The sequence below is a fragment of the Tachysurus vachellii genome, chromosome 22 (assembly GCF_030014155.1).
Source record: "Tachysurus vachellii isolate PV-2020 chromosome 22, HZAU_Pvac_v1, whole genome shotgun sequence".
Taxonomy (NCBI): Eukaryota; Metazoa; Chordata; class Actinopteri; order Siluriformes; family Bagridae; genus Tachysurus; species Tachysurus vachellii.
The window spans coordinates 4,833,752-4,849,744 of record NC_083481.1 but is presented as its reverse complement, the minus strand read 5'-3'; the positions used below and the strand labels follow the sequence as shown (position 1 = coordinate 4,849,744).

Sequence of the window (15,993 nt, the reverse complement as noted above, 5' to 3'; positions counted from 1 at the left end):
GACTAGCGGCATTCGTCAAATACAAGCTATACTATTATTGTTTACGGGGGGAAACGCCTAAACAATAAGGAGATGTGTTTTTGATTCTTTAAATATACACATTTTTAATAAACACAACGCGTATATATTTAATAAATAGTCGTGCTATATATATGTTTAGCTTAATCTTGTAATCCATAACCTTTAAAATAAAAGCAGAAAATTTTGTCGCCCCCTGCGTATGCGAAATGGAACGCGCCGGAGAGGCGATTCTCTAACCAGCCAATTGCCATTCGAGACGTCTTTCCTTAGCCAATCACATGGCAGCAGTTTCTGACCGGAAGGTTCTATTTATAGAATAAACCTGAATCTTATTCTGATTATATATATATATATATATATATGTATATATATATATATATATGTATATATATACATATATATATGTATATATGTATATATATACATATATATATATATATATACATATATATATATATATATATATATATATATATATATATATATATATATATATATATATATATATATATATATATATATATATATTTAAAGATAACGGTGACATCGAGGCCCAATCAAAAGTATTATCAAATAACCTTCAACCAATCAACACAAACCAGAAATAAATCTTTTATTTATATCTATATATATTTTTTAATCTATATATATATATTTTTGGTTTAAAACCCCAGCACCAACCACATTCATCATTTTAACATCTTTACATCCCTCACACCAGATTGCAAAGGCTTACATATTTAAAACATTAACAAATAACAAGAAAAGCTCATTTTAAATATATACATATGTGTAATTTTTGACTTTAAAAAAGTCATGAAAAATGTCAAAAAAAATTAAATGCGTATGTGTGGACATCTAGACGGAAGACGTAAATTTACACCGGAAGACGTACTACTGATGAAAATTATGGCTGAGATATTGGAAATGCATGTAATACAGTATACGGACAGGACTGGTCTCCTTAAAAAAAATACACCACAATGTTGACTTTCTTACTTAATGTTTGTCTCTCTTTGATAAAGAGAAAGGGCAATGTTATGCAATGCAGTGACGTAAGCATGGAAATTGTATTTGCGTTTTTACGATATTACTGTGCAACATCACAGAAGACTGTGATAAGAGGCTGATCGGTCCAACAGTCTTTTATTCCATGCTGAAACCGGTCATTTGAGGCAATATTCATATCAAGAAGCCTCCCCATGACACACTGCTGACACATGACACATTTACTTAAAACTGGAAGACTGTCCCTGTACTCCAATATTGTTTTTAAAGCACACTTATTGACTTCCCATTCAGGCTACATGAGTGGCCACTTGCAGCACAAGGGGATAAAATATATCAGGGACAAAGTATACATTGTTAACTGTTGCATTAATGATGCTTATTATTAACCATGCCATCTCATGATAATGCTCTTTAAATCCCATTTTAAAGCTTCTTTCCATACAGTTCTTAATATCTGTTCTGAGTAAATGGTTTGGTGTATGTGGTGCTCCTAGTCTCTGATTGTAGGCATCTCTAAACGTTGCATCATTTTCCCCCTTCTTACGCTATCATTCAGTGATTCTGGTTTAGGAAACACATGTTCAATAACGCCCACTATTTTTGCTGATCCCAGTTAATTCCCAACTATTTACAATGCAACAGATCAAAAAACTGTTTGATGCTAAATGTGAGTGTGTAGTTCATACCCACTGAGTCTGCTGCTTGTCAGTTTTTCTAATGTATATATAAGGTCATACGATTGCTACAGCTGGACAGCACGTTTATACAGGACAGTCTTTTCCAATCTTAGTTCCACATTCTTCTTCTTCTTCTTCTTCTTAATGGTATTGTTCATTTTAAAGCTTTTTTTTTTTCTTGCAGTAACATATTGACATTCTGTCATAAACAGATTATATAGATTTGAACGATCAATTCCATGAAAAGCAAGATAAAATTTTTTAATTCCGCTAAGAGCTCTGAAGGTCTTAATTTGTGTGCAGCTTTAATTTGTGGTCAATGAATATAGAGACTCCTGTGTTTGGGGATAGGTGTGCTCTTACAAAGTATTGCGTTTGTGCCCTCTATCCCTTATCGCTCTTGCGGGTGCTTTTCTGTATGAGCTGTAAGTCAAAACTGCTCACTAAACAGTTCAAGCAACCTATCCTCCAGGGCTCATATTCATAACGTTTCTATAAATGATCTCAGAGAGCTCCTAATTTAGCCTGAAAATTTCTAATCAGGAATCTTAACAGTGATTCAGGACCAAACTCAGAGCAACTCTGAGCAAAGAAAATACAACTTAGAGAGGAGGCGGGGCTAAACCTGTTACTAGGTGACACAATCTTTTGAAGATTGTGATTGGGTGTTCAATAAAAAAAAAAAAAAAAAAAGATTTAAAAAATTTGGTCTATTATAAACCTTCACTTTGTCTCTAGGTTAAGATATTTGAGACTATATCGTGTAGAGATTTGTGTTTGTGACCAATCATATTAGAGATGCGCTAACATCTGTATTTTACAAATGTTATAAATGTAATGTAAATGTAAACATCTCCAAAACAGAGCAGAAATGTCATAGCGCCAAACTATATCATTTCTGAGGTGTCTGAGATGTTATCTCTAAATATGATTGGTAACAAAAATAATCCTAGCACTATCTACTATCTAATTCTGTTTTTCACATCAACTTTAAATGACGCATCTGAGCCTATATACTGTGCGTGGCGTTTCTGTACTGTGTCTGAGATGTTATCTCTAATACGATCGGTCGAAAAATAATCTCTACACGATCTACTCTGTACCGTCTCATTAACTCACTATCATTATTAAATATTGTACACAATACATTTATTCTTCCTCTTCACCTTTCAGCCATTTTCTCCTCTGATAAAGAAACTCTTAAGCCTCTTAAAAGTCCTCCTCACTACACCAACACTTATTGACCTTATGATCTCTTCTAAGGGTTAAGATGCTTTATGAAAAACGTATCTTTACTAGGATCTTCTCTTTCATTTTAAACCTCATTACTAAGAATTTTGTCATTGGGAGAAACTCTTTGCACTAAGAATTGTCATGAATACAGACCTAGGTCTATCATAATTTAACTAGCTAACTAGATTATTACATTGATGGTAGAACAGCTCAAATGGTGGTGAGGGGAAGTCGATGAGGGTGTGTTAAAAACAGTACTGCTTCCTTACATGTGATGTGTTGGACATGGACATGGACATGGACATAATGGATATTCAGTGATTGAGGTATCAGGATTTAATTAACAGTGAATTGAATGATGTTTACTGTGATATTCAGTGATTGAGGTATCAGGATTTAATTAACAGTGAATTGAAAGATGTTACTAAAAATAATAAAACCAGGTGTTTCAGGCCACATCTTTCTTCCTACTTTCAGTAAAGTTCCAGCATCTGACAGCGACAATGACAGAATTTCGGCACATTCATATGGACCTTACAAGCAACTTACAAAGTGAAACTGTAAGGATGCCAACAGTCTTGCTCAAGAACTCACAGCACAAAAACACTCAGTTACTGCTGTAACATAGACTTAAAGGTGCAGTTTGTAATTTAATACACCTTCTGGTACAATAGATTACATGAAACTGGGGTAAAAACTGACAAGCATTTTTTTCTTCCCCTCAAACACAGTAAATATCCTGTTGACACTTTGGATCCCTGTGAATTGCCTTTTATGAAAAATGGACATAACTAAAAATTTCACAACGGGAAGCATTATATGAAGAAACTATAGCAGGATCTGTTGAATGTGTGTGGCAAATGTCAGTCAGGTTAGTTTGAAATGGTCTAATTGGTATAGGTCTATAACTTTACAAACTGCCCCTTTAAACCTGACATCTCTTTTACAGTCATGTAAACTGTTTATTTTTAAATATTAATGATTAAATTAGTCACTAAAGGAAGTCATTACTGAAATTTCTGGTGTTTGGCCCGGTACAAAGAAGTGTAGTATGAGCTTTCTGTTATTGTGTTAAAGAATATAAAAAGAAGCATTGAGGCTAAAAGGCAAAATTTTGAATAGTGCATAACTTATTTACCAGAGAAAGCATCCAAATAACCCTGAATATTGTTTTTTTTTTTAAAAAAGGAAATTCGTACAAAACCCTTAAACAGGTCTTTCATATGAAATTCCACAATATGATTATAACACATTATAATAAAAAGCTGAATATTATGGATTAATAATTGTGTATTAATGGAGGCTCAAATGACTGCAACAGTGTTTTGTGCAATGTTCAAGGTTTTGTATGGAATCATTTTACCTTGTCATTAAATCATTTGTTATTAATGTTAGGACTCCTTTTACACAAATACACAGTTCAAGTATGAAAAAAAAATCCTAGAGAAATCCTAGATAAATGAAATTTAAATGAATATAAAAAAATATAGTTGATAACATAAATGGCAAAAAAATCAAAACATGAAAAAAAAAGGAAACCCCAAGAGCATTCTTGATCCCAGTTACAGAGATAAACTTAACAGACTTAATTTTTCTCTGCTGGCCTAATGTGAGACGTTTACATATATTATGGTTGAAATTATGCTGGCATATCTGGTTGGTCATCGTCACTATATATTAGAATTAGTGACAGTAACCGGCACTGAACAAAAATATCCACAATCAGAATTGCTACCCGAAAACTCTTAAAATCGTTCAAGCCGCTTAACAAAATAAAGCGGCTTTGTCTTTGGAAAATACAGCAAAAAACCTTAAGACATACAAAACAAAATGTCTATCAAAGCAAATATGTAGGCTGCAAAAATAAAAATAAAAAAGCAAGCGGATACATTATGGCCATCAAAATCAAAAAAGTCCAGTCATAAGATCAGGCACATGGCTCTTTTCAATCCAGAATGACGATGTTTCAACACAGGGTTTTTTTTTTTTTAAGTAGAGTTCTGTCGAGTAGGCACCTATTCCTCACAACAGCTCCCTCCGTTGAGCTTGTAAACATTACAGGCTTTGCGATTTCCTCTAGAAGCCCTCTTCCCAGCGGACATGGCAATCAGGATACACATAATATCAGTTAACATGAAAATACGAAATAAGGCTAACCGTTTGCATAGACCTTAGAGATAGGTTGAGCTGTGCTGCATTCCGTCCACACACGATACTGGGTTTTTGTCAATTAGTGTTAAGAGGCAGCAAGATGGCCGTCAAAGCTACTGTTTTGCCTTCTGAATAATACAAGACAGAAAATAGAACTGTTCTGGCATCTTAATGGATATCCATCCACTTGAAAAGGTTCACACATGCGAAATGGCTCTTTCTGTTTGTATATTTCTGTCACGTCTTGATACCGATACTGAATTGTGGTTTAAACGGTACAGCTTGCCTACTCTGTAAAACGGTTGTAAATGAAGCTTGTGATTGGTCAGACTGATTTGACTGACTGAATACCCTAAGACATCAGTGCAGAGGCACAATACTTAAGAGTCAAGGGAACGTCCCTCTTCCCTTTCGCCACTAGAAAGGAGACGTTAAAGCACCTACAGGAAAAAGGGACCTGTCCATCAGAGTTCCTTTGGACTGATCCTGCTCGATACCATTGGCCGAATGCTGAGTCGCTTCGGAGCTGATAGGAGCTCGGTGAGGGGAGGGTAAATATCAGCTGATTACTCCTTCTGTGTCTCCGTCCTTGTCTGACTCGTCCTGGATCTCGTCGGTGTTCCCTGAGTCACTGCTTGCCACTGAGCTGAAAGACGGAGAGTTTCTATGGCACAAACAGAAAAATAAAATGGTTAATGGTTGTTAATAAAATATTATGATGCAATGCTTCATTATATAACACAGATATGAAGAAATGTTTCATGCAATATATGCAATGCAAAGAAATGACATTATGCTTCTAAGATGTGAAGAAAGGGGACTATAGTGTTGATTAATACCCTTAAATAATAAGTTTTGATTTTTGTATTTTGTTTTTGTTTAAAGGCCGCCAATTGGTAATAGATAATCATCTTATACCTTTTATACCCATTTTCTGGCTGCAAGCTTCAGTGATTGGATCTTTTATATATGCAAAACACCATTTTTAAATGTTACTGAAGTTTTATGTGAAGCAGCCACAGGTGATGCAATAAGATAACCGTGTATGTTTTCTCCTGGGAAAATATGCTCTTTCTTTGGAGGCCATGTTTACTGATGAAACATATCAGACTAATTAGCGAACGCTAGAGGCTAAGGGGCTTTCTTTCAGGTTTAGCATTAAAACTGTTATCTCCAGTACATTTTTAAAGGTTTAATCTTTATCTTGATTTATCAAAGCTCCATCAAAGTTAAAATAAACAATAATCAAAAATATTACTTCAACATTCGCAAATATAGGACTCAAATCTGCTACAGTGCCTTTGCTATTTTAATTAAAAGCTGTATTTGTGTTTAGAGATTGTATAAAGTATTCAATTAGAGCAGTATTTAATTTACAGCTTCAGAAAGATTTGCATGTATTGTGAAAGTGAGCAAAAGTGGACATATAAAAGGAGTAAGTCTCTCTTAGAGCAAATAAGATTAGCCTTACAAAGTAAGACTAAGGTAAGAGTGATCTTAAATCCATTTACATGCAGAATATCTGTTTCTTTGTATTTATAGGTTTGACCCTGAAAAAATTGCAAAACACTGCATTTCAAGTTCTATCTATGGCCAAGTAATAACCTCGTGGCAGAGGCAATTGGAAGAACTCATGATCATGTTAATTCTCATAAATCTTTCAAGACAATCCTGAAAATATTATTGATCAACTACTGTAATTTATAGCTGTTTTTCTTTTTACATTAAAACATCTCATCTGACCCCACAACACAACACTGTTTTGATTAGGCAAATCTTTTAAACCATTAAGTGACCGATTCATTGAGCACTATGTGACCAGGACCATGAAGGTATAGAAAATGCAATTGCTATGAATTGTGAATAAGTCAGAGGTCATTACCTCCCCCCCTTGATCATTCTCCTACACGTCTCCATCTGTACATCCAGCCCTCTTTTCATACTGCACATTTCCATGTACTCATGAAGGTGCCGATTCATGTCACTCTTAGCTGTAGCCAACTCCATCTGAAAAAAAGTTTGGGGAGTAAAAAGAGCGAGAGTGTAAATGTAAGAGTGAACAAGGAGCCAGTTGGCTGGAAACATTCTTCTGACTCGCAAATCATAGTGTGAAAACAGAACCAAGTCTTTCTTTAATATCTGGCAGATTATACTAGAGTAAATTACATTGTGGAACAAAAAGGTTATTTATCACCCTTGGAAAACAAAAGACAAACAAACAGAAAAACAGATGATATTAACCTCGATCTGGCCGATCGTAGCCTGGTACTCCTCTTCCCTGGTCTTGAAGAGCATCTCGGTCTCATCGATGAGACTTCCCAGACTGCAATCCTGCCAAACATGATAAAGGACAAACCAGATTTGGGAATTTATTAGTTAATCTCACTGGCAGAAAGAATGCATACCAGCAACTAAAATTAATTTAAGTACTCTTTCTTGCCATCATTAATTTAACATATTTTGCTTCTGCAGGTGTGTATGAATTTAACTGGAAAAATTAAGTGTGTTGAAAAATTCAGGTACACAAATATGTTACTGTCTAAGACTGGCATTAGACTTTAATTGTAAGTGAGTCTGAAGGAAACATCTTTTTCCATTCTTTTCTTTGCACATGGAAAATAATATGGAAATGATTTTTGGTAAAGTGTAAAAGACGAATAGGTCGAGATTAGGCTGCTCAGCCAGGCATCTGAAAGCTAAACATGAACTCACGGCTTCCTGGCTGCTTCCTCCGCAGTCTGCACCGTTGTTTGTGGTGCTAATGGAGGGCACGTTGTAGTTGGTGAAGTCCTCCCACAGCAGCAGCGTTTCCTCGTTTTCTTCCCATATCAAACTGTCACAATCGTCTTCAATGTCAAAAGTCTCCCGCCTATCAACAAATGAATTATCTGAGCAATGTCTGCAGCATGAGAAATAAAATGGGGAAGAGAGACGGAAAAAGGCGGAAAATAAGAGCAGAGAGTAAAGAAAGGATAGCTGATATAGCAAAGATGTGAAATAATTTAGGAAAGACAGAAGATCAGATCTAGACAGAGATTTATTTATTTTTATGTGCAGCTTTTCATTTCACCACATGATGGCGAGAGAGGATTTTTATGATCACTAGTGCATTTTTCTGAACTACAACTCACAGCTGGTTGAGCATGCGCTTCATCTCATCAGTAATGTTGAGTGGTCCAGCTGCTTCCTCTTCCGACGTGCTCGGATCTGCATCCATCTCTGAGTTTTCCTCATCTGACAAAGCTTTCTTTTCTTTTCTCCTGCAGGCTAAAGGCCCCTGAGACCACACACGTGCAGAATTATGTCACACAAAATCTGAGAGCTGTTTAAACCCTCATCACATACACCTGATCTTATTACCCATCACTTTATGATTTAAGACAAATAGGATTTAATAAATACATTTGATTAATTTGATTCAGTTTTACCAAAATCGTGAAATATTTCCGCTTAATTATATAACGCATTTTGTTTGCATTGTTTAATTTAAAATAATCTGTAATTTATTTAATGCTAATCCATTAATCCAATCAAATGAATCTGTTAAATAAAGTGAATGTTATCCATGTCCTCCGGTCACCTCAAACAGTTAGCTAACAACGTTAGCTAAGTACGCTAGTCAAGCTAGCATCAATAAGTGGGATTTTCCTGTTGGGATGTCATGTTTTTATCATTTTCTCAAAATATTAGTATTTAAATGTAAGTATTCAAAGGTAAATTACTTAATTAATAAGACAATTACAGATTTGTTTGTCACTAACTAGCTATGTTGGGAAGCTAGATGAATTAGCATACTATTTCAGTAGCGTAGTGTTTGTTTGATACAATGCTGCTGTCTAGTACCAGCTTTCTGACCCAAATACCAATCTCTATAAGTCAAACCCATGGTTAAAAATTATTACATGTTTATAATCATGTGTATATGTAAATGCAGAATATTGCTGTCCAAAGATACAGCCTTCTCATCAAGCCGTGTGCAGTGTAGCTTTAAATAGCTTTTTTTGACATTGTAGCTATGGAGACTCTAAACTAAAATTATTTACTGCAGACATCTTTCACTGCTATTAATTGTAATGCTGTGGTTTGAAGGTTATCAATAAAAAACTTCCTGAGCATAATGACATAAACCCAGCAGAGATGTACAAGGGTTCTGGCAGATTTATAACACAACTGTGTCACTCACACCCCCCTCACACTGACCTTGGAAATAGACACAAACACACGGCCAGATTTCCAGCTCTTTCACTGTAGTGATATTCTGACATAATGACACAGCAATCTATAAAGGGTGTGACAGTAAAGATTTGTTCAAGAGACTCATAAATCTGGCTAAATCTCAACCGTTTCTGTAAACTCTGCGCAGATACAGTGTTAGGCATTGGTCAGCTCAGTACTTGGAATATGACACCCTGATGTGCAAAGATCCTGCATCAGCACATCTGTTGGACTGTGCTTTGTCCCTGTGTGTGGTTTGTGTGTGTGTGAGTGTGTGTGTGTGTTTATGCATGTGTATGTGAGGTTTGGTCACTTTTGTGTTAATATGCTTTAATGTCAAACAGACTCTGTGTTTTGTGTGGGTGTGGGTGTGTGTGTGTGTGTGTGTGTGTGAGTGTGAGTGTGTGTGAGAGAGAGAGAGAGAGAGAGAGAGGGAGAGATAGCTAGATAGATAGATAGAGAGAGAGAGAGACATGTCTAACAGAGAAATGAGAAATGACAACTCACTGTGTGTGTGTGTGTGTGTGTGTGTGTGTGTGTGTGTGTGTGTCTGTGTGCTTGTAAGACGCACCATTGGGGCCCTGGACGGACTCACGTTGAAAATGATTTCTTCAGAGTTTCTCTGTTGCGCTACATCACAGAGTTTCGCTGTGATGTCAATTCTCCTGCAGATGTCCATATCCACTTTCATGGCTTTCTCCTGGATTTTAGTGTCCAGCTCAGACATTTGCTACAAATAAATAGCTTGGTTATTTATATAGCATTGTGCTTATTAAAACTTTCCTTTAAAATATTATTAATACCACTTATCCTCTCTGGACTGAGCATACTGCATTGGATAAACAGAGGAAAGATGCAGCGTCACATGACATGATGTAACTATAACAAATTCCCAACAGTTACCTTTACATTATTAGTTGTATAAGACCCGCAGATGAGAAATGGTTAAAGTTTCACTTCACACTTCACTTCATGTTAGAATCCATATATATATGTGTATATATATATATATATATATATATATATATATATATATATATATATATATATATATATTTTTTTTTTGGGATAATGAGAAAATTGTGCACATTTTATGTATACATGGTTAAGGCTTAAACAAAACAAGCTCATTTTATTTACAAGTTGATGTTACATTCCTAATCATTGCTACTTGACAGCACTAAACCAGAATAACACAGACACAGAGCATTTTCTGATTTGCTTTCTCCTTGTCAAATACTCAACATGGATCAGTTGTAATGACTGTCACACCAGGCGTTAGTCTTGCAGAACACACATTGCATGTTAACCTCTTCCTTACTTTCAGATCAGGGAACCTTCTCCTATTTTCTGCAGCTCTAGACTGAGAAGCAGGATGCCGGCGACCCTTTACAGTGAAGGTCAATGATAACATATTAGGAAAGCTTTGACAACCGTGAAACTATTTTCCCATTATTAAAGAAAAATGTGTGCATATGTATGCTTGCATGAGCCATGATGCACATGTATAAGCCTCTATACACTTGTTTAATTGATGATGTACTATGTATGTTTATAAGCCACTATGTGTATGAGCCACTATGTATGTGTATAGTCCACTATGTTTGGCTATTACATACTATATACATATGTCACAGTATGTGTATAAGCCACTATGCATGTTTATAAGCCACTATGTATGTGTATAGTCCAATATTTTTGGCTATTATTTACTATATACATAGGCCACTGTATATTTATAAGCCACTATGTATGTTTATAAGCCACTATGCATGTTTATATGCCATTGTATGTTTATAAGCCACTATGTATGTTTATAGTTCACTATGTTTGGCTATTACATACTATATACATATGCCACAGTATGTGTATAAGCCACTATGTATGTTTATAAGCCACTATGTGTGTGTATATGGACTATGTAGTCCATTATGTTTGGCTATTTTTTTTTAAATAGTAAGAAATAAGAGATAACAAGCTGTTTTACTATAGACATATTTAAGCCATCTGCTAAATTCCTTAGCTGACAGGATGAGTCAGTGTGACTAAAATAAAGAACACAAGACCAATCCAGACGGAAATCCAGACGACACCTCAATAAACTGTTTACTCGTTCCTCACAAATCAGGTCAGGGATGATGCATTACAGCAGGCTTGTAGTTTATAAGTTTTGAGATCATGTCTCGAGCTGATCAGACCTTACCAAGCCACTGCTGGTATACTGTGTTAGCTGTGTTCTCACATAGCTGGAGGGAAAAGTACAAATTAGGTTGACGCTACATCACTCCTATCACAAGACATGATAACCGTATTATGACTAGAGATGGCTGATATGATGTGACTAGAGTGCACCTGGTTTATTGTCTTGCCGCTGAATAAGATGACTAAACGTTAAGAGCTTTTTTGGGAAAACAAAACCATTGATTTTAAAGTTTGTGTGGTCTAGGAGATGTTAAACTATTGTAAATGTAGTGCCTAAGAAGGAGCTGAACTGCATTATGTCTTGTTTGAAGTGAAGAGCAAACAGTCAACAGAAAGTCATTTGGAACTTGGCATGGTCTGAGAGTGCTAAGAAATGAATCTAATTCTTAACTTAAATTATTCTATAATAAAATCATGACACTACTAATGAAGATCGCCATGCAGTTCTAGTTCCAGCCAGAAACCTTATCAGGACTGTTATGTAATTAAGTCCATTCGACCACTTAGGGTTCTGCACTATATTAAGCTCCACCTACAGTATATAGTCCAGCTTAACTAATATGGGAACTGGGTAAGAAGAGGAACCAAATATAATCACTTACATAATGTACACTCAATTAACACTGGCAACTATGACAAAATGCTGGATTGTGGATAACTGATCAAGCCTTACCACAATGTCTAGAGCAAAGAGACTAATAAAGTCTATAGAGGTCTATAACAGCTTACTTACATCACTCATGAGGCTTTTGAAGACCACCAATTCAGCCTTTAACCTCTCCACTTTATTCCTCAGCTCTTCCTGAATGGCCTCTGACTCCTGAGCACTCTGAGAACACACACACACGTTTCAAGTGACAACAAAAAAAAAGAAATCTATTTTTCATTATACATGCTATACGCTATTCCATTGTTTTTCTGGTGGGAACTCAGACTGTAATCTGAGCTCAGGATCAAACTGTGTACCCTGGAGGATGTGACGGGGCAGTGATACCCACTGTACCATATGACACCTTCTTTTATAGTGTGTTCACATAATAACTGAAAATGTTGTTTAATGTTTTCATGTTATTATTAAAAGTTTCTACGTTCAGGATTCAGGCTGATATTTAAAGATAACCGTTTTGGAAAAATGGTTAACAAGTAAATAATATTAAAAGAAATATAATAATAACTAAAAGATAACTATAATTAAAAGAATATTTATATTTTCCCCCCAAAAGTTTGCTTGAATTATACATACTGGTCTAATAATGAGTTCTTTTAAATGTCATTCTCTTTTCCACACCTGCACTGAAACTCTGCAGGCCCAGAGAAAAAGATGAAGGTTAATGTGTGAGCCCATGTGGCTCAGTACAAAATGTTAAAGGTTATATGGAACTTGAGGCTCTCATGGGAATAGTCTCTTCATGCTTTTTTGCTGAGCCGAACCACACACTTGTACAAACAGATGCGCAGTTGTCTATTGATCGAGTCCAGTCGAGTGAGAGATGCAGGGGTTGGTTCGTAATGTGTGCAGGATTTCTTTATGGTGTTGGATGTCTTACCTCTGGTCTTACCTAGAACTCTACTGCACATCACTGTAGCGTAGAGAAACTGAGACAAAAATCCAGCATGGTTTGTGTGTTGGATGATTTTTGGATGATCGGGTAATAACTTTTTATTCGAGCGATTAATTTTACGATATATGATTTTTTTAATACAGTGAAATATATACATTTTCTTCCTAACTGTATTTACTCAGCTGAAATTTGCTTTTTTTTGTTTCTCAATTGAGCTACATGGCTGAGGTTGCTAACAGGTTTCTAATGCTGTATAATGTGCTACAAAATATATAAAAGTATATTTAAAAGGAAAGAACCCAAATGTCTTGATAGAAAGAGAGAGTGTGTGAGTGTGTGTGTGTGTGTGTGTGTGTGTGTGTGTGCATGTGTGAGTGTGAAGGTGAGCTTCACCTCTTGCAGTGACTCCAGCATCGCTTCCATCTGCTCTCGTCTAGACAGTTCTTCCTGCCACCTGCAACACACAACACACACCTGAATTGAGAGCATGACCAATGTACTTAAAACAGATGTGCATTTGAGCTTAAGTGAGAAAATTAACACCATATTACATTTGTTTTATCACAAATTTTTTTTCCCCTCAAACACACAACTTCTCCTTGAAAGATTCTGCTGCATATATTTTCTTTGATAAACCTTAAAAATCAAATCATATCCATATTAGAGATCATATGACCTCAATAATCTTGCCTTTTAAATAATGATCTTAACTAAAAACATTTACATTCATTCTTAAAATATTCTTACTTTCAGAGCAGCTTTCTAGAAATAAATGCTTGAAATGAAAGAAGAACCTCATTTCAAGCTTGATATAGTGAGCTTGAAAGATTGAAAAAAATAAATGTAATACATATTTGTATTTCCTCATACTCTTATAATTAATAAAAATTTTTATAAATTAATAATTAATAAAAGTTTTCCTAAATTTTATTTTATTTTAACATTCTAAAATTGCAATGTGTTGTTTTCCATCCATTTGTTATTTACTCTGCCATAAGGAGGTTCCCTAAACACAGGAAACAACTTGTTCCATAAATACGGGTTCTACTGATTAGAAAAGAGATGAAAATATGAGTGTTTCAGACATCAGGATATTTATTGCTATTCACTGGAAAGCACACGAGTATTAAACATCGCCTTAAAACCCAGCAGGTATAAATGGCTCAAGGTGGTGAAGCCCAGGCGTCTGTAGTCTGTTTATCAGGCCACAGTGTAATTTAATCTCGATGCAGCAGAACAGACCAGGAATCAGCAGCCTGAGGGCAGAGGGTTCATCCAAAGATTGAGCTGCGTGACAGATTCTGCATTTATATGGAAAACAACGCAAAAAATGGGTGCATTGACTAGCACAGAATCCGCTCATTCAGAAAATCTCTCTTCCTAGTGCTGCAATGCATTAAATCTCAAAAAAGTCTCTGAATCAGAAAGCCACAGGAATTGTTTGGAAACATTTAATGTTCAGTCTGATGTTGGACCTTCACGCTTGGAAAGTACTTTAAATATTCAGTGGATAAATAAGGGGTTTTATCTTCTGTTAGGGAAATCCCAGTTCAGAAAGCACTTAGATTCCCCATGAAATGGCTTAAGAGTCATGGTTTAATTCCGCATGTTGAGTAATTTCCCTTTGAAATACACAAACACACACACATACACACACCCCCACCCACCCACCCACCCTGCAATGCAGTGAATAAACAACTTGTAAGATCATTTGCTTCAAAATGTCAAGTATAAAACTAAACTAAAGCTGGAGCTGGTGGCAGTAAAGAAGAAGGATTTCCTGACCACCTAAGGAGCAGGGCTCTTTGAGACTCAGATCATTTTAAAAGAATAAGTCCCGGGTTGCTATGGCAACCCTCGTGGGAGACACCAAAATAGCTCATCAAGCTTCTTGTCACACACTGAGTGATATATCGGGGCTGCACTTTTAAAGAGGACAGTCTGTTTCCATGGTGCACAAACAGTAAACGGTAAACACCGTCCCATACAATGCAGCATAGCGTCTGCAGTGTCGGCATACAGATAAGCCTTGCTGCTCTGTTTTCACTGAGAACTGAACCAAGTGACTGGACCACAACACACACACGAACCTCTAACCACAAGAGATTCACGGGATTGAAACAGAAGCCTGCGCTCTCCGTTCTGCCTTTCGGTTCTAATCTAAAAGAGAACCAGTCATATGTAAAACCACAGAAAAGTAAAAAGGTCTTTTTTGTCTTTAACCATATATGCATGGTCTATAAATACTCATAATAATAGTCTCTCATCATCCATCTAAGATTTAAAAACAAGAGCTGAATCTTCTGATAATATAAATTATAAGTTAATATAATAAGTAGGAACTAGCTTTACTGAATTGATTCTCTTTACTGAATATGACTCTCTGATTCTCTTTTCTTAAAGGAACATGAACAGCATAAACAGCAGTAAGCATTTAAGTGCAAAAGAATGTACACCTTATGTATTTGAAACAAAATGTACTTCTATTTTACAATTTATTTACAAAATAAAATAAAGAATAGGAAGGAAAGTAATTTCAATGTGTATAAAATACACCAATTCAAATCAAAAGACAAAATCTCTAGAAAAACCATTTAAAATTTTTTCGTTTTAAATTTGTTATATCCTGCTAAATATGAAATGCTTATTATAACAATCCATGTGATTTCCTAACACAACCTTTACAAAGACATGATTCTTACATCACTCTAATCCTCAACAGTTCAATAAATCCTGGAATCCATATGATCGGTCAATAGTATCATCTAACGATGTATCGATCAGGCCCTAGTCCCTTAATTTTGGTGCTAAAAGGTTGCAACCATAATCAGAGACTTGTGTCCAGATTGCTGTCTCAGCTGCTTCACCCGTGTTTAAATCACACACAGCTATGGTGTGATGAGCCGTAAAGGTCTCTGAGG

At 35.7% G+C, this 15,993-nt stretch overlaps 1 protein-coding gene across 2 annotated transcripts in view; it reads right to left on the bottom strand.

Moving 5' to 3' along the window:
• Positions 1-3,572: 3,572 nt before the first annotated feature.
• The window catches only part of iffo2b (intermediate filament family orphan 2b), a 35,386-nt gene continuing 22,965 nt past the window's right edge, over positions 3,573-15,993 (bottom strand). The window contains exons 2-9 of one of the 2 annotated variants that reach the window (XM_060858327.1): positions 13,466-13,526; positions 12,244-12,339; positions 9,880-10,038; positions 8,225-8,370; positions 7,806-7,962; positions 7,335-7,424; positions 6,976-7,100; positions 3,573-5,757 (exon numbers count right to left, since the gene is read on the bottom strand). In XM_060858327.1, coding sequence (XP_060714310.1) covers positions 5,652-5,757; positions 6,976-7,100; positions 7,335-7,424; positions 7,806-7,962; positions 8,225-8,370; positions 9,880-10,038; positions 12,244-12,339; positions 13,466-13,526 — 940 coding nt within the window. In that variant the 3' untranslated portion in view covers positions 3,573-5,651. The remainder of the gene's footprint in view (positions 5,758-6,975; positions 7,101-7,334; positions 7,425-7,805; positions 7,963-8,224; positions 8,371-9,879; positions 10,039-12,243; positions 12,340-13,465; positions 13,527-15,993) is intronic. The other variant, XM_060858328.1, reaches the window with a different exon arrangement.